The sequence below is a fragment of the Drosophila arizonae genome, chromosome X (assembly GCF_054131065.1).
Source record: "Drosophila arizonae isolate 15081-1271.41 chromosome X, UAZ_ARI_1.0, whole genome shotgun sequence".
Lineage (NCBI taxonomy): Eukaryota > Metazoa > Arthropoda > Insecta > Diptera > Drosophilidae > Drosophila > Drosophila arizonae.
In genome coordinates this window covers 11,418,104-11,445,893 of record NC_142927.1, presented here as the reverse complement: position 1 = coordinate 11,445,893, position 27,790 = coordinate 11,418,104, and the positions used below count along the sequence as shown (strand labels likewise).

Sequence of the window (27,790 nt, the reverse complement as noted above, 5' to 3'; positions counted from 1 at the left end):
AATAAGCCAGCTTCGATTACACGCGCAAAAATGTCGATTAATATTCAAATTTTTTGTTCTGTATTTTTGCAACGTTTTTTTTATTGAAAACATTTTATTAAAACTTTATTTTTGCGTCTAGCACAAAAAATATTTGTATATTGCATTTATTCATGTTAAACGCTGTGTTTACACGCTATATATTGTTGGTATGTATGCGAAATTGTAATTTCAATTAGTTTTGCTCTCTATTCATTTGGTGCACATCGCAAATAAAATTGAATAATCTTTTGGTTTCAGTTGCGATTACGGTTGCGTTTACGGTTACGGTTACGGTTGCGGTTGCTTAGGTACTGCATTCAACTACACTTATTTATCTAGTATATATATTCTTATTACACATTACTTTCACTATTTTCTATTCCTTGCTTTGCAGTCGCTGCCGCCGCTGCTGCCGCTGCCGCCGCGGTGACGCGAGTACGGGAGTATTTGCTAATGGACGAGGGAAAGGCGGCGGCGTTGGCGGCGGTCGCAGCAGCTGCATCCACATCGGCGCCGGCAACGCGAATGCTATTGCCAACGGGATACACGCAGCAGCCACGCCGCTGCTTCCGGGTGGAGGGCGAGCCGCCGCTGCTGTTGTTCCTATCACCGATTTGTACTAGAGTGGGAAGATCCTCGCTGCGCGCGAACACGAACTCCTCGGAGGACAGACGCTTGCGCACGCGTCCACCAACCACATCGGCCTTCTTGCTGGCGCCATTGCTCAGGGGCGAGGGCGACGCCGGCGCCACAATGACCGGCGTCTCCGGCTGAGCGGCGGCGGCGCCGCCGTAGACGGGAAAGTGCGATTCCAGCACACCTGGACGTATAAGGATCTCATTGAGCGCATGACCGCCGTTCAGCTTCGCTGCCTCCTGCTGCTGCAGCTGCTGCCGGCTGGGCGTGGCAAACTGCTCCAGCGATGAATGCGAGTTGGCGCTGTAGAAGCTGCTGTTGGTGTCCGTGGAGCCAACCGTTGCCGTTGCCATCGACGTGGCCGTCGATGTCGCCGCTGTTGTCGCCTCCGCCTTGGCGCACTGCTGATGATCGTGCGCGGAGCGCGTGCAGCAATCGCGTCCATCGCGCCGACAGGGACAGTGTGGGCAGAGGCGCAGGCAGTGCTCGTCGGCCAGGATGTTGCTGTCGCTGAACGTGAGCTTCTTGGCGGGCGAGGAGCGCGCCTCCTCGTCCAGCTGTTCGGCCGACTTGGAGCTGGCCGCGCATGGCACCGCCGCCGGCAGCTGCAGCCGATGGAGGCTGTGCGCCGACTCGAAGCTGTCGTCGCTGGAGTTGGAGTCCAGGCCCAGGCTGTGCTTGTACTGCAGCTGCTGGTGGTGGTGGGCGCCCGGCTCGGGGAAGATCCTCGGAAATGTGACAAAGACACGGCCCAGCCGCTTGTACTGGTCCAGGTTGCGTGTGTCCTCCGCACAGCCGGACAGATTCTCGCTGAACTTGGGCGCGCGCCGCATCACCTTGGGCGTGTGCAGCTGCGATTCGAATATGTCCTCCAGCGGCACCTTGCCCACCCCGGCCGCACCCATGCCCACGCCCACGCCCATGTGCTGCAGATAGCGCTCGACGCTGTTGGCCAAGCTGATCGGAACGCTGCTGCGCGAGGATACGCTCGAGATCTCGGACAGGGTCTCCGGGCTGGCCAGCGGCGCCAGGCCGTACCAGTCGTCGTGCAGCAAGTCCACGGCCTGGCCGGCCAGCGAGGCGCGCCGCAGCGCCTGCGTCAGGGGCAGAGAGCGCGGCTTGCGCTCCGAGTGCTGCCGCGCCAGCGGCTGCAGCTCCGCCAGCGACGGCGGCGGCGTTGGCGCCATGTCGAAGGCGACGGCGCGCAGCCGTGGCGCCTCGCTAGCCTCGGCATTGAGCAGCACCGTTGTCGTCTCGCTGAGCATGGAGCAGGGACTCTTGCGCATCGTCGTCACCGTGGTGATGCTGTCGTCCAGGACGCTTGATATGTCATATGGAGTGGTGGTGGAGCTGAGCTGGCTGCGCCCAAAGATGCTGCCCGCTATGGACGAGGCCTTGCTGCCGGCCAGCGGCTGAGCCGCGCGCTGCTCCAGCTGGTGCTGCAGATTGGTGAACGACGTCTCCAGGCAGAGCTTGTGCTGGGCCGTGGGCGTCAGCATGATGCAGTTGCTCAAATTCGAATAGGAACTGTCCGCTGGACGTTTGCAGTGCGGCGCACCGATCAGCTCCTGGTGCGCTATGCTGCCGGCGCCGGCCAAGTGACGAGCCGTATCCGGATTTGGATTTGGGTCCGAGTCATGATTGGGCTCCTGGTCGGCTTGCTGGTTGTCGTCCTGGTCCATCGAGGTGGTGGAGAATGCATTTGAGGTCTGGCGCTGGGGCTTACGTGGGCCGCTAGTCGTTACAACCTGCCAGTGTTGGGCAACGAAACAGAGAGAGAGAGAGAGAGAGAGACAGAGAGAGAAAGAAGATTTTAGCACCTCGATCAGAACAGCAGGCGTAACGGCTTCTCGCATGTAAGCAAGTATGTGTATGCCTGTGTGTGTGTGTGCATGTGTGTATAGCAGTATAGTAAAGATCTACACATACAATTGCACAATTACATACACACGACGACTATTAACAGCTACACATGTATGTATGTATGTATGTACAATATATAAAGGAAATGTTCATATTTTTGTTTTTGTGAGTGAGCGAAAGCGCGTGCGTGAGTGGGAGCCTGAGCGAGAGAGAGAGAGAGAGAGAAAGAGAGACAGAGACAGACACACAGAGTGAGAGCGAGAGAGAGCTGAAGGCATAGTTTAATAGAATGGATAACATATCTAAATTAGTATGTACATATGTATGTAAGAGTTGAATTGGATTCCAATTGGATAGATGAGTACCATGACGAGCGATCTGATTGGAATGGACATTTCTTGTTGCTGACAATGACACAGTGCACTATGTGCATATGGCGCGTGACACGTGACGTGCCGCGTGTCACGCGTTACCATGGCGATGGTTGAGTACATACAAAGTATTGAGAATAGAATTACATTTAGATAGTTTTATTGGAGAGGCAATGAAACAAAAATTGTATAAAACTTGTTTGGTTAGGTAGGATCAAGACATAATATATATATATAAATATATACATGCATATATATACGTATATACATGTATATATGTATGTATAGTAATGTAAATATATTTATAAAGAGACAGAGAGAGAGAGAAAGAGAGAGAGAGAGAGAGATAAAGACTTGTATTTTGATTGATTTTCTTTTTTTTTTTTGTATTATTTTAACGAGAGCAAAATGGAAAGTTTTGTAAGTCTTTTTTAAGTAGTTGGCAGCTGTACCTGGTATCGGTATTTTGTGTTGTCGAACTTGTTGTTGTTGTTGTTGTTATTGTCGTGTTTTCTTTACATTTACGAGCAGTACATGCCTTTACGTTACGATCTCTACAAGACACGACCTGAACGCCCACATCGCATATCGTTTAGCATTAATCGTTTATCAGTTATCGGTTATCGTTTATCGTTTATCGATCATCGTTTATCAGATTGACCGTTAGTACACATACATACGTGGCATAGTTGAACATTTCGTGTTAACAACAAACAAACAAACAAACAAAAATAAACAATTAAATTCATTTGTTAAAGATTTGGCAATTTGTTATTGATATTTTTGTGATTTGTCAAGATCTCCATTAGCAAATCGAGCCAGCGAGCGAGCTAGCGAGCGAGCGAGCGAGCAACAGTCAGTTAGCCTCACTCCGGTTCGCCTGACAGCCTGCCTACATACATACTTAGTCACGGGCGTTACTCGGCTTTACTTGACTTGACTTGGCTTTTCGTACATTTAACTAGCAGTAAAAATGTATTTAAAAATTGTGAATGTAATTAACTAATTAACTATCGCACTTGCTGGCACACAAAGCTTCACAACAAACAAACATTCCCATGCAGCAGTTTGGTGTTCCATTAGTCTAATCAATTGGCTCGTTCGTGTAGGTCTAGAATTTGAGATGCCCCAGATTCCGTCGTGTTGTCTCGAGTTGTGGCAAATAAACAAAAACACTTACCAAAACATAAAATTGTAAAGCGAAACGCATCAAGAACAAATGATAATCATTCATGTATGAGATGAAAGAGGTAAAGCGACTGTATTTAGGCTATAAATATAGATATATCAAATTGGATTGAGCGATTTTTATCTTCGATACTTTGAAGTTGGCATAACCCTAGCTAGGCTCTTCTAGCAACTGCTTGAAGGTTGAAATGTAATGAAACCCTCTTCAGATATAATAATATCAATTTTCAGACTTTTCAGTCTTGTTTAGGTTATTTCGAATAGTTGATTGGTCTTAAACTCGAACGTACTTTAAACTGTTTAATTTTCATTAAATTTGCATTTCCTTTACAATTTGATATTTCATATTCTCTAGTATTCTATATTCTATCTTATCTATAATTTTATAATTTATTATTTAAAAAATTAATTTTGTTATTTCACAATCTCTAATAGTCCATATTCTTTCCTATCAATAGTTCCATATTTTTTCAATTTTTCAATACAGTCTAGAATTCCACATTTCTCTAATTTGCCATACAACTCTAATCTATTCCAATTTTCTCTATCACTTCATATATATCACTCCATATATTTCTATATTTCCATTTATCTCTGCAGTTCTCCATCTATTACAACATCCCAATCGAACTGAAAGCTTTTCGAGCCACTTTTAACGACTTTCACCCATTTGAGAGAAAAAAAAAAAAACATTTTTTTTTTTTTTAAATATTGTGTGTACACACATTTAGTAAAACATATATAAATATAAATACATTGAAAATAAGCATTACAAAATAATAACAATTTTAACAACAATAAAGGCGTCGAAAAAAATATTTAAAATAAAATGCAAAATACACAGTTTAACTTAATTAAAAATTGAGCTTAGACAATAAATAATTTACAAATTGAAACAAATAAATTATGCAGTGAGTCAAGAGACTAACTAACTAAGTAGTTACTAACTAACGAACTAATGGCTAGATCAGTGAGAATATGAATCGTATATAAATACATATTCATATGTGTCATTAAAAAGATAAGATTCAATGCAAATATATATATGTATAAGTAGAAACAATTGAAACTGAAACATAAATTAGCGCTTAACTAAGTGTTTGTTTTTGCTTTTGTTGTAGTTGTTGTTGTTGTTTTTGTTGTTGTTGCAAGCGTGTGTGGCAATGGGCGCTGCTTGCTGGCAAAGGCGTGGCGTAGGCGTGGTCAGGGCGGGACGCAGACTGATGGGTTGGGTGGTTGGGGGCGGCGCACGTCGGACAGGTGTGTGTGTGTGTGTGTTTGTGTTGCAGTTGAAGCTAACGCTCGACACCTTAACATTACACTTAATTGATAAGGTAAGCACATATGTATATATACATATGTATATGTATGTATATATATATGCTCGGCTAAACTAAATCAGTGTGCGCTAAATATGCTAGAGACTATTAGCTAAATATATATAGATATATATATATATATATGTATGTATGTATATGATTGCTAAGCAAACGACGAGCACGAGCATCATCATCATGATCACCAACATCATCATCATCATCATCATCATCATCGACAACATCATCTTCATCATGTTCTTCAACTGGCTGTGGAACAACTATTCACCGAGGTACGTTCGTCATCGACCTCCGCAATTACCTTCTTGAGCGCGGCGAGCACCTTGTCGGGCATGTGATCCTGCAGCATGACAGGTGATATGAGCACCTCATCGAAATCGGTTGAATCGGCCCAAATCGCCTGATAGACCGGCTCGCGGCTCTTGAGCACATTCCTGCAAAAACAGAAAAAAGAAATCAAGTAAGGCCAAAGCAAGTCGCTCAGCCGATCAGTAAAAAGGTCGAACTTGGGTTTTTCTAAATGTTAACTACATCAAATATGCATAAATATATATATATATATATATATGTATGGATATACAAATCAAAAGTTGACAGACCTAAATTACATATACGAGTATATATATATTTATATAAATTTTTAGAAATTGAAATAATATGCTAACTACAATTCAACAATCGACTAGAGCTAATTATGAATAGAATTCAAACTAGAGAGAGCCAGGCATAGAGAGAGAGAGAGAAAGAGAGAGATGGAGAGAGTGAAGGATGGGGTCAGATACATTTAATTAAAATGCCATGCTGGAAAACATAAATCATTTAGATAAACGAATGAATCAAGAAACACAAACGAGTAAGTTTCACTCGTCGCTTTCTTCAACAAGAACGAGAACGAGAACGAGTTCGGGAATGTTTTGGGTAAGAGCTACGAATGGATCGCAACGTATATAACATGCGTCGTCTCATGCAATTGGCAAAACAATAAGAACTTCGGAAAACAAATCTATCTAAAGCTAAGTTCGAATAAAACAAACAACAACAAAAACAAATGAGAGATAGAGAGAAAGAGAGAGAGAGAGGGAGAGAAAGAGAACAGGCTAAAGAGCAACGAGAGAGAGATAGACAGAGAGAGCTCGTTGGTTTCTCTATCATTTTCGTTTCATGATCGTCTGTGCAATGGGCCTACCTCCAACCACTGTCGTATTTTTGCCTGAAAATAATTATAGATAATTACATTGAATGCAATGGATTGATTGATTGATAATTGCGTAGGTTGTTATTGTCGGAGGAGCTGGTGGACAAAACAAAAACGAAAACAAATAACAGTTTGAGAGACGCACAGAGCACACAGAGACAAACATCTAACATGGGAGTCTTGGAAGCGCTTTTTCCCTGTAAATCAAATGGGATAAAATCCTGATACCTAGGATTCCTTCGTATTTCTAGTTAAATACTCAAAGAAAAAGCAAGATTGTGTGCTGCTTCTAATAAACAAAGTCTATAAGATTGGAGCTCGAGCTTTTGTACATAAATACGAGCGAACTAGTTCCATATATGCATCTTGGTGAACTAGAAAAGTCCCCAAGTCTTTAAGGGGATTTGCTTACTCTTCAACTCAAATTGTTACCCTAAATTAAGTCAGTTTCGCTGAACTGAACTGATTCAAATGAACAAATAGACTAGTTGAAATCGTAATCTAAAATTCGTCAAACTAGTTCCAAAAAATGAGCTAGTTCGAAATGTGGCCAACTAATTCCATACTAGTTTAAATCGTATACTAAAATATGTAAAACTAGTTCCACAAAGTGAACTAGTTCTAAATGGGGCAATATATTTCCATAACAGATTCTCTGAGCCCCACACTAGTCCGTATCGTAATCTAAAATTCGTCAAACTAGTTCCACAAAATGAACTAGTTCGAGATGTGGCTAACTAGTTCCATATTAGTTCGAATCGTACGCCAAAATGTGTCAAACTAGTTCCACAAAATGAACTAGTTCTAAATTTAGCCTATAATTTTTTCATAGTTGATTCTCTGAGCCCCACACTTGTCCGAGTCGTAATGTGTCAAACTAGCTCCACAAAATGAGCTAGTTCGAGATGTGGCCGATTAATTCCGTAGTTGATTCTCTGACCTTCAAACTAATCCGAATCGTACGCTGAACTGTGTCAAACTGGTTCCACAAAATGAATCAGTTCCAACAAGCGAACCAGTTCGATCTACCGCTCAGGCCAAACATATCCACAAAGATATTTAAGCTACGACATGCCATTAATACTTGATTAAAGACTTTGACCTGATTCCATCCAGTCAGCTGCGATTCGGTTCCACTGTGCACTTGCTTGAGTCCAAGATATCGCAGAGATCTGACGTCATGCGGCATGAATCATGAATCCAAGCGCACCGCGAATACTGACTTAAGCTAGCTGATAACTCATATACACACCCACACACACCCAAACACACACACATACATTTATATACACTGCAATCAATCAAGCGTATTTTGGGTGCGTTATGAAATCATAAAACAAAGACCAAAAAAAAAAACGAAAAAATAAACGAAAATGAAACTTTTAAACAAATTTAAGATTAGGAATTCGGGAACGCATTATGGGAAATGTCACTCACTCATCGGGCTTGGGATGATGCCGCACAATGTGGATGATGCGACCGGGCGGATATAAGGGCTGATGCAGAGTTAAAGCTATTGAGCTGTCCGTCGGATGGGCGCTCGTCGAACGAGCTGTGTCGCGCTCCTACAGCGAGAGAGAGAGAGAGAGAGAGAGAGTGAATGAGAGAGAGATGGAGAATGAGAGTGAGTGATACTTACCTCCTGGTACCGATTGATGTGCGTGTCCTGGCCGGACATGTTGACCACAGAGGTGGGCTCCGGGCCACAGCCACAGCAGATGACCGAGCACGAGATGGTCTTCCACTAGGCGAGAAGAATAAACATATAGATGGCAATATCGGAATAGAGCTACGTTCATATACCTTGGGATCGACGCTGCGCTGTATGGCATTGATGAGATCGGCGCGCAGTGCCTCCATTTGATTGAGACCGATGCGCGGCACCACATCCTTGCCGAGCACCACGGACGTTATGAACGACTTGGAGTACTCCACGGCCGGCATGCTGAGCAGTCCGCCGGGCGGCGAATAGCTAAAGCATTGCAGTGTCGGATGGTCCGGCTTGAGCAGAATGGCCAAAATGGCCGCAGTGCCAGCGCCCAGTGAGTGCCCCACCAGCACCAGATCGAAGGTGTGTGTCAAGCGATCCGCATTGCGTTGCAGAGCGCGCTCAATGAGATTCTCCTGCTGCAGCTTGTTACGTATATAGATCGCCGCCTGCACCATGCCCTTGTGGCCCAGCCAATCGTCGCGCGGCGGCTGCAGCGGCAGCACCTCGCCCTCAGCATTCAGATCGGTCAGTATGTCCTTCATGCTGAGCGTGCCACGGATGCTGATCACGATCTTCTTCTGCGTGTAGTCGACGGCCACGAAGAACGGCGTCTCGCCCACGTCCACATGGTACGTGGCGTAGACGATGTCGATGTCGCCCAGCTGCAGGGTCTTCTTCAGGGCCGCATAGTTGCAGTAGCAGCAGTTGTCCTGGATCACCTGACTGTCGTCCCCGCTGCCGCAACAGCAGCCAAAGCATCTGCAAAAAAAAAAAGAGAACGCGCACGTATTTAGCATGATTTATGGCATTATTGTATTATCTCCTCGCAGGCCTTGACCTATTCGAACTACAGATCTATCAGTGTCCCAGCAACATATTTTGTGTTTACTTTGCGGGAACTAAAAGCAAAACACATCTGCTGTGATAACTAGAGATAGTGCGAAATGTATGAGTCATACTTAAGATTATGAGGATCACATAGAAAGGCGAAGTTACAGAGAAGAGAGAGAGAGAAAGAGGAACGAGCAATCGAGTGAAATAATTATATAAACTTATGAAAAGAAATATAAAGAGAAAGTGACAGAGAGAGGTAGATAGAAAGAGAGAGAGAGAGAAAGAGTGAGAGAGAGAGAAAGAGAGATAGAAAGAGAGAAATAGATAGATAGGAAAGAAGATAAATAGAAAGAAGGAGATAGATAGAGAGAGGGAGAGAGAGATTATAGAGATAGCTAGAGCAAAAGCGATAGAGAGAGAGGAAGAGAGACATAGCGAGAGAGAGAGAGAGAGAGAGGGAGAGACACATAGCGAGAAAGAGAGATATATATATAGCGAGAGAAAGAGAGAGATATATAGCGAGAGACAGAGAGAGAGAGAGAGAGAGAGAGAGAGAGAGAGAGAAAGAAGGACATCGCGGGCGCGAGAGAGTTGAAGGAAGAAGATAAGAAGAGAATAAGACAGAGAGATGGAGATGTAGAGGAAGGCACAGATATATATCAGTCTCTCTCCTTCTCATTCACTCAGCGCTCAATTCATCTTTGAATTGAGAGCTAAAACATAAATAGATAAGTGGAGACAGAAAACAGAGAGGACGAGATAGTTCAGAGTAGAGTGAAACCACAAATCGTTCACATACTCCGCTACAATTGGATGGATAATACTTATATGATATTAAAGTAGGGCGTCTGCCCTGGTTGCTTATGCATGCATGATGGATATACTAATAGGGTAATTGCTGCCATATGTCCATACTACACTCACTTGAGCTCGGGCACCAGATGCCACATTTTGCTGCGATTGATGATGACGTACATGGGCCAGCCGTAGGCGCCCTGGGCGAAGTACATGTAGTGTATGACCGTTTGAAAGAAATCATAGTTTTTGGCATCGTTGAGTGCTAGGAACTGCGTGTGCTCCGTGATGGGCACGCCGCTGAGGAACTCGTATGTCCCATTCTTGCGCTGCCTGACAATCGCCTCGCGCTCGAGGCGCTGGAATTTACGCAACAGGACCAAGCCGGCGACCACATCCGATGGCACCACATCCAGTTCGCGAAAGAAATCGCTCAGCAGTCGCGCAATGTCCGTGAACGAGTTCCGGTTGCGCTCCGACGAGCCCATGCAGCAGAAGAGCAGACGACAGCGATGATCCCAACTGTCCTGGTAGGCGCGCATCACTTTCCTGCAAAGATGAGCAAGACAGAGAGAGAGAGAGAGAGAGAGAGACAGATATAGATATAGATATAGATATAGATATAGATATAGATATAGATATAGATATAGATATAGATATAGATATAGATATAGATATAGATATAGATATAGATATAGATATAGATATAGATATAGATATAGATATAGATATAGATATAGATATAGATATAGATATAGATATAGATATAGATATAGATATAGATATAGATATAGATATACTTAGATATGTAGGTACAGATATATCGATATCGATATATATCGCTTACCGTTGCCGCCAGTTGCGATTCATGCTGTTGCTTCGCTTGTAGTTGAATCGCGATTCAGTCTCTCGCATGGAGCGCTGGTACTTCTTCATCTTGACCCAGGAACGACCTGCTGCATCGAATGTGCACCAGATGGTTATAAGCGTAATAAAGACCAACGTCCAGTTGCATATGATGATGGCTGTCAGGCAGAGAGAAAGAAAGAGTAAAAGAGAGAGAGAGAGAGAGAGAGAGAGAGAGAGAGAGAGAGAGAGAAGGAGACACTTTACTTAATTATTGCTTCAATAATTTCAAAAATTCTTTCTGTTGCCTGATTATTATTTTTCATACTTTTCCTCCAGCTTTCAACTTGCTAATTAAAAGTTGTTAATGTAAGCGAAAGATTCGAACAATTCCCATGCAAAGGCAACAATTTATTGCAACCTGAACAACAAGTCATAAACAAACTTTTAAAAAACTATTAACAATTTTAATTAAAAGTTCGTTTCGAGGGGAGCAAGGCAACAATTGCATCGCCAACCAGACCAGAGAAAGGGCAAAAAATAGAGCAAGTTTGTTATCAATTTTAGCTTTGACATTTGAAAGAACTTTTGTTGTTCAGTTAAACTGTTATTTAGCTCGTTCACTTAATAAATGTAGTGCACTAACTGTCCAAGTCGGCTAGAAGTATTTCACTTCACTTTCCACAGAGAAGATAACTCACCTATGAAAATCTTCTTTGCCTCATCGATGGGTGCCTCCATATAATAATGGGACAGCCATATGGAGCCCAATATTAGCCATGAAATATCAAATAATATCACCACTAGAATAAATCAATTGAGAGAGTATAGATATATGTATATTGATATATAATAGTATATATGTAAATGCTTATAGATATATGACTTACAACTCTTGAGATATATCCATATATTGATCGATGTACGCGCCTCGGAGTCCAAAATGCTGCCGCGCATCGAGATCACACAAATGCCTATTTCTACGCATATTGAAACTGTTGACGAGATATATGTTTATATATGGATTAGTTCGGGTAAGCTAATGATCTATTGTATCTTTGGGCTATACTCACAAAATAGTATTAACAAGTAGCCTATTAGATGATAGAATAATAGCTTAACACTTAAAACACTTGTGTCATACTCAAATAAAACTAACGAGACGGCCACAAGTACAAAACTGAAATGAACATCAACACATTTAGAACAATTAGCATCAATGCGAGTATCTATATACATATATACGAAATATATATGTATATGGGTATATGTATATGTGCATATTGTAACATTTACCATATGAAGTGAAGCGCCAAGAGAAATGCACCGGGTACTACCAGATCATCGGAGCCCACAGACCAGCGACGCCTGAAGACCACAAGTCCAGGCATCTACAATGAGTTGAGAATAAAAACATATAGTAAATATAATATATATATGTTAAATATAAGCTAAAAAGCAATAGGTAAGGGTGCTTTGGTCCGGCATGCTCGCCTAGGAGGTGCCCTAACTATCCTTGTAGCAATTCCTTATAAATACACACTCATTAACATAAGGCAAATCATTCAAGTGAATAATCACATATAACTAGCTAATTGGCATTGTTGAAATGTTGTAGAAAATCATTTTAAATTGCTACTTAAATTCTTTAGTTAGAGTTCAATGTAACCCTAGTAACTAAGCCTTAATATATACTATATAAGTTCCTTGAAATGCAGTCGTTCACTCGGCGCATGCAACAGCTTCACTTACTCTCCCATATCCGTCACACTGCCAGACCCGAGCCCACCCACAGTTCCATTCCCATTTCCCATTCCCATTCCCTTTCCCATTCCTATGCCCGCTGCGAATCCCAATCCCATTCTTAGTTCTGCTTGGAATGGCTTTGTATGTGCAGCTATGCAGTCGTTGACGGCAACACCTCGAAACTCGAACCTCGAAGCCTCAAGCTCGGAAGCTCGAGCCTCGACCCTCGCACATCGCACATCGCACATCGCACATCGCAGCTCGCACATGGAACTCGACTAGCAACGACAGCTTGGACAGCTTGAGGTTGTTGTTGCCGTTGCTATTGCTACTAAATCGCATACTACAACAAAAACTAAGAAAAGAGAATGAAAAATGTAAAACTAATATGAATGCGCTCGGCCAGGAGGCACCCTTTAAATGTATTAAGTATAAGTATAAGTATAAGTATAAGTATAAGTATAAGTAGTAAGTATAGTAAGTATAAGTATAGTATAAGTATAAGTATAAGTATAAGTATAAGTATAAGTATAAGTATAAGTATAAGTATAAGTATAAGTATAAGTATAAGTATAAGTATAAGTATAAGTATAAGTATAAGTATAAGTATAAGTATAAGTATAAGTATAAGTATAAGTATAAGTATAAGTATAAGTATAAGTATAAGTATAAGTATAAGTATAAGTATAAGTATAAGTATAAGTATAAGTATAAGTATAAGTATAAGTATAAGTATAAGTATAAGTATAAGTATAAGTATAAGTATAAGTATAAGTATAAGTATAAGTATAAGTATAAGTATAAGTATAAGTATAAGTATAAGTATAAGTATAAGTATAAGTATAAGTATAAGTATAGTATAAGTATAAGTATAAGTATAAGTATAAGTATAAGTATAAGTATAAGTATAAGTATAAGTATAAGTATAAGTATAAGTATAAGTATAAGTATAAGTATAAGTATAAGTATAAGTATAAGTATAAGTATAAGTATAAGTACTCATATACATATGCTTTAGATATACTAAGTCTTAACAACCCACACACCCCACAATCTTGACAGGGTATTCGAACTATGTTAAACAAACTTGCAAACATAATCGTCCTATGAGGAGGGGCAGTGGGGGGAGGTGCACAACGAACATATGCATACGAAAATTCCTGCATTATAACATTCCCAGCATGGGAACAACGACGTCTTTAAGGTTGCGACCCATCTGCGTATACGTGACATCTATGTAACAATGTCGTTACCAGAAGGCTTACATGCATATTTGAGTAACGTTTGGCTGAACTCAATCGCTTCAGCTTCCACAATAACTGCGCATTCATATATGCATTACACAGATGATATACTATGTAGACATATAGACATATGTACATCAGGCATAATTAGTTGTACGGCTAATGATTTGTAGATTTACATGCGCACTTTGCCTCTTCATCTACATACATATGTATATATGTATGTATAGATTGTAGTATGGCGTATAATATTTAGTCATGGATGATAAGTACTGCGCGTATGACTAAAGCGCTAAAATATTAATAGATCGAAATGGAAGCGGACCTTGAACGCTGATTGTTTTCACTTATGTCCAAACAGTAGAACATGTGTATAATTGGCGCGAGACAACAACAGCAACAACAACAACAACAACAACAGTAACAGCAACAAGAACAACAAGAGCAAAAGCTATTCGCATCCGTTTGCCTATAAAAGATTTATGATTCTCTATACACTATAAGTATACAAATATGAATACTATGTATATTTAAATATATAAAATATGTGCTTAAATCATATTTTGCTTAGCTGACTGTACTAATTTGTAATCATTGGAAAACCGCAATTCTACATAAAATTAGATGAGTCTAAAAATATATATAAATATGAGTATTAGTATGAGTATAAGTGTAAGTATAAGTATGAGTACAAATGAATGTGAGTAGAAGTATTAGCAAATGTATAAGTATGAAGTATAAGTTTAAGTTATACGCTATAAGAGTGAGTATAAGTTATAAGTATAAGTGGGAGTCTAAGGTATATATGTATATAAGCATTATGTTAGGCTCATGTTAAATAGTATTCTTGACTGCCGAAGAATACTATTTAACATGAGCCTAACATAATGCAAAACTAATAGAAATATGCATAATATATTTAAATAGTATTTCGGTATACCTAGGCTTCGATCTATAAATTTATATTACTTTGTATTTCAAATAATAAGTTTGATCGATAAATGTTATCAACAGTTGCTGTCGATAAGTTGTTATCAACATTTGCTATCGATAAATTGTATTATAACGTAAATATAAGCTGGTAGAGGCTGACTGGCCTTATATATGAGTATACGTCCATACATACATATATAGCTTTCAACTTCTATCTGCCTTCTAGGGCTAACCGATTGCCAATAGAGTCGGAAATGCAGCAGCTGTTGCCATTATAGTCTTTGGCATTGGCCCCGTCAATAGATAGAACGCCTTCGTCTGCTTCTTCTTACTTTCTTCACACGATACTCGCCAACGGCATTGACATCGGTTTTCAAATTATGATATTTCAGTTAGCCAAGGCCTAAGGGCCCACTCTTGCATTTAATAGAGTTCGCAATTTTGCTTTGAGCGTCGCAATTAATGGCAATTACATGGATTTGAATGCTTCTATATATATGTATGTATATGTATATGTAGATGTATATATCGACCATGCACCGTTGGCCATTTGGTGAATGAATAATTCAGTCGCGGCTGTGGCGAATGCATATTAATAATTCCAGTCACGGTTATTGGCAAAATAATTAAATGTGTCCCGGTCGATGATTAAATAGAGCAAAATGCCAACTCATGGCCTGAACATCGTAAATCATACTTAAACTATACCAATATCTATATAACATATAAACATATATATTATATAGATCACATTTCGATTATATTAGCTGTTGTTCTGATAAGATAAATTTCTGCATGCAATTTCATCGTTATCTATCTATGCCTGAGAAGCCAATGAACCCAATAATCTGGCCGTAATAAACCTAAATGAACTATCATCATATACGAGCAAATTAGTCAAATAATATACAATATTATAACGTAATTGTGGCAGATTAGTTCATATATTAAAATAGATAACATTTGCCATATTCATTGTTATCGATTGCTTATATCGAATTTAATCAAATCCCGTAAAAGCTTGGCATTATAGCTTTTACGGGAATTCACAATTTTTTGCTAGTTTAGGTTTTTGATTGGAAGAGAAGATGGTATGGGTATTTCCTACTTTAACATTTTCTAAAATTACATCAAAATTCCGATATGTAAAGTTGCTCATGGAACCCATATGGACTATTCCCTTAGACTTATGCTCGCTCTAGCTCTACAATTTTTAGACTTTTATATCACAAAGGGAGAAATATTTCGTCCTTCCTTTGATTTCAAAGTCAAAATGTGAACTTTTATGCAAGTTTCATTTGAAATCAGATTTTATAGAAATTAACTTTATTTTGGATAAATTTGTAGTTTTGGAAATAAATTCGAAATTATGATAACAATTGTGGAGGATATCTTTGGCATTGCGACCAATCCATTTACTGAGCGGGCGCAGGTGGTGCGACGCTATACAATTAGCAACTCGAACCATTTGGCCGTTAGGATCATCCAACTGGGCGCTACCATACAGAGCATTACCTGTATGGATGCCTATCATAATATGGATGATATAGTATTGGGATTTGATGACATCGCCGGCTACGAGGCGCACCGAAGTCGACGCTTCGGCTGCATGCTGGGACGTGTGTCCGACTGGGTGGCCAACGGTGAATTCATGATGGACAGACGCAAGGTGCGGGTCACAAAAAATTGGAACAATAAGCATCAGATGGATGGCGGCTTCATTGGGTTCGATCGCATCATTTGGGACTTGCACACGATACTGCCCGACGGCATTACGCTCTGCCATCAGTCCGAGCACGAGCACGAGGGCTATCCGGGCAATCTGATGGTGCTGCTCCACTTCACCATGGACGACGACAATCGATTCTTTATGCGCATCGAGGCCCGCACCGATCAGACGACGCCCGTCAATATCAGCAATCACTGCTACTTCAATTTGGCCGGACAGAAGGCCGGCCGTAAGGGCATACTGGAGCATCGTCTGGTGATTGACGCCAACGATACAATCGAAACGAACGACGACAATATGCCGACGGGTCGATTTGTGAGTGTCAGCAACACCGCCTACGATATGCGTGTGCCGGCCTTCATTGGGGACCGTTTGCGGCAGTTCGAGAATAAGCCGGTGTCCGGGTTCGATGTGTGCTATGCCATCGATAAGGATTTCGATGCGAGCGTATTGCATTTTGTTGGACGTTTCCTGCATCCCGAATCGGGTCGCTACATGGAAATACACAGCAATCAGCCGGGCATGCGGTTTGAGACGGCCAACAAATTTCCCGACGACACCCGCGACGAGGAGCCCATTATGGGGAAAAGGTGTGCCCGATATTATCAGCATTCCGGCTTTAGTATCCAGCTGGAAAAGTTTCCCGATACCATGAACAATCTGGACTTTCCCACCGCCTTCATAATGCCGAGTGAGCTGTACTTCAATGAGACCATCTTTAGGTTCGGCGTTCAGGAATCGTGGAAATGTTGCGCCACCCAAGAAGAGCTCGACAAAATCGGAGCTGATATCGTGCGTTATACCTAGCTGTCAAGCCGATAACTATCGATTCTTGTTTATTCTGGCCTTCTAAATGTGTATAAAAAAACAATTGTCTAGACAAATTTATTTAGTTCGATAATATGATGAATTATCGATAGCATATATTGGAAATCAGGTTAGGTTATTTCTTCTCTCAGTTTAACAGACTTCCGCAGTCATTTTAAATTCGAGCAAAGCTCTAGCCGCAGATATGGCAACGCCGCTTGCGACAAACTGTTATCGATTAGTAATGTTATCGATCGTCAGGCTCGCGTTTCTCTCAACTTTTACCAAACATCTTGAGCAACTACTGCTCACTGCATTAGTTCAATAGATATGGCAACGCTGCTTGTTATCGATCATTAGGTCCGGCATTACTTTTGCTCAAGGCTTAGCAAACTTTTCAAGCAGCTACCCAAATGCGAAACATCCATTTGAAACTAAGTTGCAAAGTCTTTGCCGATATGGCTAGCCTTTTTGTTAGCCTTGAACTTTGAGCATATCAAATCGAACAGCTCAACCTGACGGCTGATGACGCGTTGCCACAGTAGCGTTAATTTGTTGACACTACGAGGTAAAAGAGCTAGCCTGCGATATACGGTATGTGTGGTTCATAAATTTATTGTTTCGCAATCAGCGTATATTTATATTTCTTTATAGCTATCATAAAAGAAAATTTCAAATGTTGAAATGTTTCAAAAGTTGAATCACTCGAGCAGATATCACACGAACAGGGTACGCCATATAGTTTAACCGTTATACAGTTGACAGTTAAATCTTATATGACAGGGGGTAAAGCAAACGTAATTAGTTTTTAAGTCAAGCTCATATGAAGACATCATAATTATGCATGACGTTGCGCCGCATGGAAGCTGAATGCAAACGAATTTTTTACATTTTTTAGAGGTTTTCCTACCACCTCCATCCACTAGTGGCACTACTCTAGTACTCAGCAACGCTAGCCTTTCGGGTTAATTGCACAGCTCCCACACATTCTGGGGCACTACTTGAAGGGTGCTCGCGCAATGTCTAATGTTTTTTTGGGGTCGTTCAACGAGAGTCTGATGGGCCTTCTGGCACACAGTTACAGCATTTGCATAACGTGATCCAAACCAATTAAAACAAAAATAAAAAATAAAAAATGAGAAACAAAAAAAAAGGAAATCAAGTTGAAATGTTTTCAGTCCAGCGCAAACGACTGCACAATACTCGCTCATAGTCCAAATGCAGCTGGACTTGTGGGGAAATCTTGCAAGAATTACATGAGTGGATAGTATCCGACTAGAAGCTACCTTAACACTGCCTTAAAGACTGTACAATGTAGGAAGATTGATGGGCATTACATATCTTAACTATGCATTGGTTATGTGCTAATAAAACTTATTTTGAAATTAATTGAAACAATACATATATAAATGTATTTTGAGCCTGACTTGCCATTTCTATGGGTTCAGTGTATAAAAATGTAGTCCTTGAGGCATGTACTATTGCCACGCCTCCAAGTGTCTTGAATCCTAATCCTATCCTAATCAATCAATCCACGGAGTGGGTCATCAATAAAGCTCCTGTCAACCGACACTTTCAGCTGACTCCAAGACTTTTTTTTCCCATTCGCCACGCCCCATATGATGGCAATTACAGAACTCAGATGTGTGTATGCAACGCTTGCAGGATTGACTTGAGAGCCTAGAGTAATGCCCGATTCATGATGATGCCCACAATCAAATACAACTTTCCACTCACTGACCTAATATACTCGCTTCAAATCAGTGCGAACGCGTATGGAAAATGTGAAAAGCTAACGAAATGCCAAAGCAGGCAAATGTGTGCGGCTGTTGAGTTCGCAGTAGTTATATATACTCTATGGAGGATATCCTTTAAGGAAGGTAAACAAAGTGCAGCTCAACGAGCTGACTAATGTGTGCGTGTGCGTGTGTGTGAGTGTGAGTGTGAGTGGGCGTGTGTGTGTCTGAGTGTGTGTGGCGCCCTTTGTCTGAAATGGTATTATTTGCATTCATATTAGTTTCTTTGTTGGTCGCAAATTAGAGTATCGCATATTTCATAAGGCGTGCACTGGGCGCTGGGCTATAAACGATTCGACAAACGCTTTTCCAACTTGGCTGTGAAAGCGCTTTGCTAGCGAACGGCCTGGCATCCGGAATTCCAATTTATTTCTTGAGCTTGAACGGAAAACTTGGCTTCATTGTTGTGTGAAAACCAAGTTAACGAACCGCATCTTAGACACAGGTGCATTTCTAGATTCCAGATGTAAATTGAGCTACGAATATGAAATGTCGATTGTGAAATTGTGGCATAACTCAATCAAGAAATTTATATAGAATATTTATGTAAGGATGAATTAAGTTTGAGGATTTGGTGGCGAATCTGCATAGTCCAACAGATAGAATTCATTAGGACGATCGATACAGACAGCTGAGTTAATATAGCCATGTCCGTCTGTGCGTCCGTCCGTCTCTGACTTTACCCGGCTGTTTGTCTGACTATTTTACTTTGTCTGTCTGTGTGCTAGATTTTCCATCTATCTATTTATCTATCCGTGTATTTCTCTTTTTCGCCAGTCCATCTCTCTCTCTCTCTCTCTCTCTCTCTCTCTCTCTCTCCGTATCTCTACTATCTCCGTCTATCTATCTCTCTGTCTCTGTCTCTCTCTCTCTCTTTCACTCTCTCTCTCTATCCCTCTGGCATGCCTTCTGTTCATCCGTCTGTCTCTCTATTCCTTCGCCTGTTTGATATTTCGTTTGTCTTCCTGTCCCTCCTTCTATTCATATGCTTCACTCTTCGACCTTCCCTCTTACCCTTACTGTTTCATTTTCTCCCTGCCTCTATTTTTTCCATCTCATTCTTTCTCTTCCTCTCCCCTCTCGGTCCCACCCTTTTTTCATACCATCATTCCCTCCTTCTGTTCCACCTGATAGCTCATCTGACCTCATACTGCGATTAATCTAAATTCTGGTCAATACAAAGTCCTGCTTGTCAGATCTTCAATATTCTATGCCATATCATCATAATTGGCTCTATTCAATCAATTCAATTTAGCTGGACTAGATCGCATCATTTGATATTTTGCACAACTATTTGAACTTTAAGTTCTGACCATGACCTAGATGGAAAATGCAGTTCGAGCTTGTAAAAGCATTCCGATTAGATTGTTTCAATATGGATTGACAGCTGCTAAGGCAACAAATCGACATTTTCTTGACTTAATCAAGTCAAACAAAAGCGGACGTTACAAAACTGAGCTGGGCTGGGCTGGGCTGGGCTGGGCTGAGCTGAGCTGAGCTTCGTCTTAATGTAATGTCCACACACTCACACACACTTGCACTTAAATTATAAATGTGTGGATGTGGGTGTGTGTGTGTGCGTGTGTGGTTGAAAGTGGCGTCATAAAAACAATGGCATCACCACATCAGAGCAGCGCGTCGAGCGGAAACCAGCTAAAAGGCCACGCAGTGAAAGCCAGATACAGGCAACACACACACACACACACATAGATGCCAGCCAGAGACAATGAAGCTTTGCCACCGAGACCGAGCGCAAAAGTTACGCCAACAACAACAACGAGAACAACAACAACAGCAACAACAACAATAAGGAAAACTTTATGGTCATGCCTTGGTGACAACTCGATGTTGTTGTAGTTTTTTATTTTTTGTGTTTTTTCATGACGCCAATGATGAAGGCAATGATACTATAAAATAAAGTATTGCATATGCCAAGGCTAAATACGTTTTCACAAAAGTTAAGTTGAACAAGAAGAAGAAGCAGAAGAAAAGGAGCAACACGAAAAAAGAAGCAAAAAAACTAAAAGCGAGGGTTAACCCACGCACAAAGCCAAGCCATAAAATTCAAGAGGAAATTCAAATAAAATTTGGAGCACTGCAAATGCTATAAAATTGATTTCGATATGAAGAATTATTGCAGCAAAAACTTTTCTGTTAATATTAAAATATATGAACAGAAATGAATATAACAAAATGGAGTATATTAATACAATATTATAATACTGCAAGCCTTTTCTAACTAATCGAACTGACCTCGCGGAGCATAACTGTTTGATAAATTTGCACTGCGAACAGAGCTGCTAAATACTTGCATATAACTCGCTCTCTCATTGACACACTCTCTCTCTCCTCTCTCCAGCTCTTCTTTGTTGTCGCTTCTCGCCCATTGCTTTTTGTTTATGAATGCAATTTGATTTCTTTTTAGGTCAACGAATGTTGCTCATTTGACATTTTTCACTGATTTCAAGTTGGAACACGATATAAACATATGTACATACATATATATATGTGTATGCATACATGTGCATATATCTAGGTATATATGTATTTGTGTCTATCCTGTATGCCTGTGTGCGTGTGTGTCTGTTAATGTGTGTATTTATAAATGTGTGAAAGTTTATCCTGACGCCTTGGCTATTCCCGGCCCCAGGCTAGGCATGAATGTGCCCATGCGTGCGTGTGTGTGCGTGGGCGTGTGTGTGTGTGAGTGTGTGTAACAGCTTTGGCTAACAATTTTAATTTCTTGACTGCTTTTATCGCATTTTGGTATTCGCTATATATAACGGAATGTGGCAGAAGCAGACCAAGTAGGAAAACCAAAATAGGAATCATGCAAGGAATGCGACTAATGTGTGTGCGTGTTTGTGTGTGTGTGTGCGTGGATATAATTCTGAAGTGAAATCCCACAAAACAATAACAACACTAAGACGCTTCCGTGTCCTTGTTTCAGTATGTGTGCACGTGTGTGTGTGTGTCTGTGTGCGTGAGTGCCAGAGAGTGCTAAAAACAAAGGGAAGAGGAATGGCAAAACAAAGCCCAGCGAAGCATAACGGCACACCACCGCAGCAACTCTAATACACTGCACTACAGGATCTCGAGGCGCAAATGAAAAACAAACAACAAATAATTACAAAATTAATTATTATTATCTATCTATACTTTTCTACGGAGTTTTAATTATAATAAATACAAATTTAATAGATATGTATTTTATATATAATTATAATATATGTATGTATGAATAATATATTTCTATAATAAATCTACGTATTATTGATGCCTAAAAAAAATGTTAATATAAATTTTCTATATGCATGTATTTTAATTTTTTTATTGCAATTAAAAATCTCATAAACAAACCGAAAAAATATACATGTTTTCTATATATATATATTTTTTTTTCACTCAAGTCTCTCAAAGAGTTAAAAAAGAAAAATATATATAACAAATGGTACAAATTTGTAGTGTAATAAATATACATGACAAATGTGGGATGAAAGCGGGAGCGGAAAGAAGAAAAAATTCCAACGTTTCTTATTCTCATTATGCGTTCGCAAACAAAAACAAAAGAAATGCAAAGCTCTTAGAGCCGAAGCTGAAGACTTATGCCTTGATTGTTTGCGGCTTATGTACGTGGCATTACCCTTTAATGCAGATTAATAAGCGGCTACGCACACACACACTCACTCACACACACACACACACCACATGCACTGTTCGTAAACACAAGGCGTATGTACATAAATAATTGTTGAACTTTCATTATTTTCATGTTGGCGAGGGTTCGCTTTCGGTATGTGAACTTTATGATAACGTTGCGATCGCATATCTCTTAGTTGTTTATTTACCTTTGTCCTATACCGCGTAACGAAAATATTTTAAAGTAATCATAAAAGGAAAAAACGAAATGAAATGACTAAATTGCTGGACATATACATATGTAAGCATAGTTTGCTGCCTACAGGGTAGCTGTAAGTCGACTACATGCGACTAGCCTCTTGCTGCTGGTTTCTTTTCTGTTTAACGAAGATACATAAAAATATATAGAAGAGTGAGCACTTACATTTATACATTAATACATGTGTACATACATATATCTTTGTCTGTACGTATGTGTGTTTGTTTACATACTTGTAGAAAGATAGCAATAGAGACGCCAGCGTTGACGTGTTGAGTGGCGCAATTTGTATTTCTTGTGCCCGCAGAGGCTGCATGCTCCAAATTTCAAGTGCTGCACAATTTGCAATTGTTTGGCCAAACAATTTGCAAAAAAAAAAAAATAACAACAGCAACAACAACAACAATAATAACAACACAGGCATGAAATAGCATAGCACACAACACTGAAGCAAGAAGCGCGGCATTCTGAAGACAGCAAGTAACGGGATTAGTGAATGAGCGAGATAGAGAGAGAGCAGCGGGCCATTGGTGGTGAGTTTACAAAGTTGATGGCACCACCGACGCGTCGCATCGCGTTGTCCGTTCAAAAAGTACTCCACTTACAAACGCACCTTTTTGCAGCGCTGGCACATCCCCATGCTGTTCGCCTAGAAAACGCGTAGAATGCCAGACCCAAAAAAAAAAAAAAAAAATAAATAAAAATTGTAACAGCAATAGCCCAGCATAAAATGAGAAGGCTCTACTGGAAGCTACCCTGGACACAACTCTTAACAAATATGATTTTATTAAAAATATATATGTATGTACATATATTGATAGCATGTTTGGGGTTATATTCTTCTTCTTCTTCTTCACCTTCTCTTTCTTTGTGTGCATCAGCCTCCGCTGTTGAGAAATTTGAATGCCATCAGATGCAAGCTAATGCTCTCTGTCATATGCATAGCCATACGACATACCCATTTAACTTTGAAATTTCAAAGGATATTTTAAGTGAAAACAACAACAACAGCAACAGCAAAGCCTGCACAAACAAAATCCGCTACACTCGCCACACAGTCGCCGCAGGGGCGAGAGAAGTGACGACGACTTTGTCGTTGTCGACGCTTGGCAGCTTTGACATTTGCATAGAAATACATGTGTATAATGTGCATGTGTTTGTGTCTGTGCTGAGTTTGTGTGTGTGTGTGCATAGAGAGAGAGTTTACCAATAGATGGTAAAGTAAAGGCAAAAGCATGACGACGGTCGAGTCGAGAGGAGGACAAAAAACCGAGCATCAGCATCCCCGCCGGTAAAAAAAAAAAGAAAAGAAATCCTTCGAAGTTCTAGCAAAAGTTGGGGTTGTCAGACTGTTGGCGTGCGTAACTCTCACTGTGTGTGTGTGTGCGTGTTTGTATAGAAACATCGTCATCATTGTCGTCCCCAAAAATAACTAACCCCCAAATCGCGTGGCCGTTGTCAGTCGCCGCACTTCGAATACTCCGTTTTTTTTGCCATACGTTTGAAGCGACCCTCGTTCATACGAAAGCGCAGAGTAAAGTAGAGCATAACCAGCCAAACCGCCCGACCGTCCACCCGCCCGCTCGTTCAATCAATTGGCAGCTGCCGCGTCAGCCATTATCTATTTTTAGCACTTTTTGGCGTATGTTATATGCTTTATTTTATGTACAGCAATACATATGTATGTATGTATGTATGTACTTACATACATACATCTATTCCTTCTTCGGTTTAATTACCACCTTCTCTTGTTAATTTCAAAGTGTCGCTGTTTAGATCAACGTTAATTCTTTTAACAATTTCCACACTTCTTTGTGGGTCAACTGGATTGCATTTCAACTACAATTTCTCTCGCTGATACACACATACACTTGTAAGTATGTAGGTTTGTCTGTGTTGCAAAAGTATTTCGTATAGAGTTCCCCAAAATTCTCACAAACTGCTCACAACACAAAATTTGAGTTTGAAACGAACAGTTTGAAGGTCACCGTTGCAGTTGCAGTTGCAAGTGACAATTTATGTATTCTCTTCTCCCAGTAGCCCATTATAATTTTATGCTCAAATCTGGAATTCGTGGAAATCGTTTTACACATTTTCTTGTTATGCAAAAATTCAATTCATGGAAATTATTTTAAGCTTCATTTTAGTTCAGCTTCATGCATAACTATTAAGCGTCTCTAGCATTCTTTTCAATTGTAAATCTAATGCATTTTAATGCATCCCTGGCATAGGGCGTGATTTGCATACATATGTAAATAATAGTATGCTAAACATGCGGCTGCCCTAATACGAGTTGTTGCTCCACTCAACTCGGCATGGACTCGATTTCGGTTTTCATCTCTCACTTGTTTATTATGCATTGTCTGCCATTTTGGCAGAACTACAAACTAAACAGTACATAAATGCTGCCAGAACCGTTGTACATACATACATACAAATGTATGTTTGTATAAAGTAAATGAGTTCATGAGTGCCTTTTTTGCTAAAGTAGATATTTAAAAAATTTAAGAACGCATGTAAACATAAAAATATAAGATAAATATATTTTCCCTAGATAATATACATACATACATAGATAAACAACTTTTTGTTCAAATAAATTTGTAAAATAGTTAATTAATTTTATTTGATCTTTTCGAAAAGAATCCCAGCGGGAATATTTCATTGTGCCTGTATAAGACTTCAATATAAGATCTCCTCACATCGTATACCAAGGAAGCTTCAATATAAGATCTTTCCTATATATACCGATCTATTCAAAGGAAGCTTTCACTGTACTTACATACAATACATACGCATATTGTATATGCACTCACACACATATCCACATAAGAGTGTATAAGAATTCAATATAAGAGTTAATTCATACCGCAATTCGTTGCCAGCGCCCCGCTGGCTGCCGCCGCTGCGGTACAGCGTGTCAATGTTGTGGTTACGCGGCTTCTTCTTCTTGTTCTGCTTCGTCTTCTTGTTGTATGTGATTGACAAAAACGACACGGTTTCCGTTGCTTGATATTCGTCTTTCACTTTTGTCTTTTTTTTTGTGCTTTACTGTTTGTTTTTGTATCTTCACTAATTTTATTTGGCTAATTGCTTAGCTACTCTGGTAGCACTCCACTGCACAAGAAACAAAAATAATATTAAAAAAAATGTAAATGTAACGGTTGTTGTTGTTGTTGTTGCTGCTGCGGCATGTATTTATTATTTATTCGTGTTACAGTTTAACAACAAACAGACACACACACACATACATAAATAGATAAAGAGCGTAGTGTTGGTAAGATTTCACTTTTGCGCTGCCGCTGCTTCAGCTGCTGCTGCTGCTGCTGCCGCTATGGACTGCACGCACGAAATGAACTTTCACGCCGACCGCAAAGCTGCCAGCCAACTGACGGCCTTGTCCTGCTACATGCCGGTGCTGGCGTCGCGTCGTCGTCAACGTCTGCGTTAGCGTCAGCGTCGATGACCGGTAAAGCAGCCTCCCTCCACTTGCATTCTCTTGCGTTCCACGCGCTGATGCGGCTGCGGCTGTGGCTGCTGTTGGTGTTGGTGTTTCCGCTGATGTTGTCGTTGCTTTTGACATTTTTGTTTTTGGTCGATCGATAAATTTCAATCGCGCTCTACTAACACCGTTACAAAAAATAAAGAAACCAAAAAACTAAAACAAAAACAATTGGCACTTGCACTTTTGTTTTCGCTGCTGCTTCGCATACTGAACGCTTTCTATCTTGCTCTCGCACATAGGTATCTAGGTACATATAACGGTAGAGTGCTGCATATGCATTAATTACCATTCATTTAGCAGCCACTGCACTTTTTCTTCTTTTTTTTATTTTTTGAGGGCAACCTGAAAGCGGAGGCAGACAGAGGCCGCGAGTATTTGACTTTCAATTATTGTTGACAGCCGCTTGTTACGCTATTTCCAATTTAATTTGATTATTTTGGTATCTATGTATCTATGTACGTATGTATGTACACACATACATACATATAGAGAGATGCCGCCGCCGCCGACGCCACAGCCACCACCACCATGACCAAGAAATGCCACCACCAACAACCGCAGAAGCTGAAACAGAAGCCGAAGCAGAGGCAGCCACAACAACAGCAGCAGCAGAAGTAGCAGCCGCAGCAGCAGAAGTAGCAGCCGCAGCAGCAGAAGTAGCAGCCGCAGCAGCATCAGAGAGCAACAATACATCGTTAGTACATCAAGCGGTTTAAGCATCTGCAGAATTTAGTGTAAACAAGAATTTTAATTGCTTGATACTGACTGTATTTTCCTTTCGTTCGTTCTCTTTTCTATCTATTTGCTTTCGATTGCCGCAGCGGCCCAATTTGCACTTGTTTTCATTCTTGTACTTCTTGTTCTTGTTGCTTTTTATGGATTTGCACACACGTTTGTTTATAGGCGAATGATGATGTTGTTGTTGTTGTTGGTGCTCATGCTGCTGGCCAAAAGCCGTGCGCTCCTAAAGCTCTGCATGGTTTTATTTCTATATGTAAATTAATTAGCTGATGCTGCTCTTACGATTTTCACGATTGTGAACAATGCATATATTTTTAAGAACACTCCATAAAAAAAAACAGCAAAAAAATAAAAAATAAATCTCGTTCGCGCACGCAGCGGCGCTATCAATGGTATAACTGTAAACAAAAAGAGCGGCGTACCTCAGCGTCCGCGCGCGACGCCAGCTTTTTGCAACTGAAACTTAGTTCGAATTTGCGAATAAGCACTTTCCAATTAGATATACTACGAAAGCGAAAAACCATAAGCTCATCCATCACTGGAGCTTTTGATTCTAATGAACAATTCACGGCGTTGCCACTCTTACAATATGCG

At 40.6% G+C, this 27,790-nt stretch overlaps 2 protein-coding genes across 8 annotated transcripts; one reads left to right on the top strand and one right to left on the bottom strand.

Moving 5' to 3' along the window:
* Positions 1 to 92: 92 nt before the first annotated feature.
* Positions 93 to 27,741, bottom strand: inaE (inactivation no afterpotential E). 7 transcript variants are annotated; one of them, XM_089474822.1, is made up of 14 exons: positions 27,619 to 27,741; positions 25,820 to 26,067; positions 12,094 to 12,188; positions 11,871 to 11,977; positions 11,688 to 11,792; positions 11,499 to 11,600; positions 10,799 to 10,976; positions 10,081 to 10,500; positions 8,415 to 9,081; positions 8,251 to 8,355; positions 8,049 to 8,176; positions 6,603 to 6,626; positions 5,718 to 5,850; positions 93 to 2,405 (listed from the first exon to the last, which is right to left on the bottom strand). In XM_089474822.1, the coding sequence occupies exons 3-14, from the start codon at positions 12,186 to 12,188 to the stop codon at positions 375 to 377; spliced, it is 4,095 nt and encodes a 1,364-aa protein (XP_089330948.1). In that variant the 5' UTR covers positions 25,820 to 26,067; positions 27,619 to 27,741; the 3' UTR covers positions 93 to 374. The 7 variants fall into 7 exon arrangements, with proteins under 7 accessions (XP_089330948.1, XP_089330945.1, XP_089330946.1 ...); XM_089474819.1 differs by having other exon boundaries at positions 27,222 to 27,673; XM_089474820.1 differs by having other exon boundaries at positions 27,347 to 27,673.
* LOC108619258 (galactose mutarotase) lies at positions 15,980 to 17,333 on the top strand. The gene has a single exon (XM_018015768.2). The coding sequence runs from the start codon at positions 16,090 to 16,092 to the stop codon at positions 17,254 to 17,256; it is 1,167 nt and encodes a 388-aa protein (XP_017871257.1). The 5' UTR covers positions 15,980 to 16,089; the 3' UTR covers positions 17,257 to 17,333.
* Positions 27,742 to 27,790: the final 49 nt, after the last annotated feature.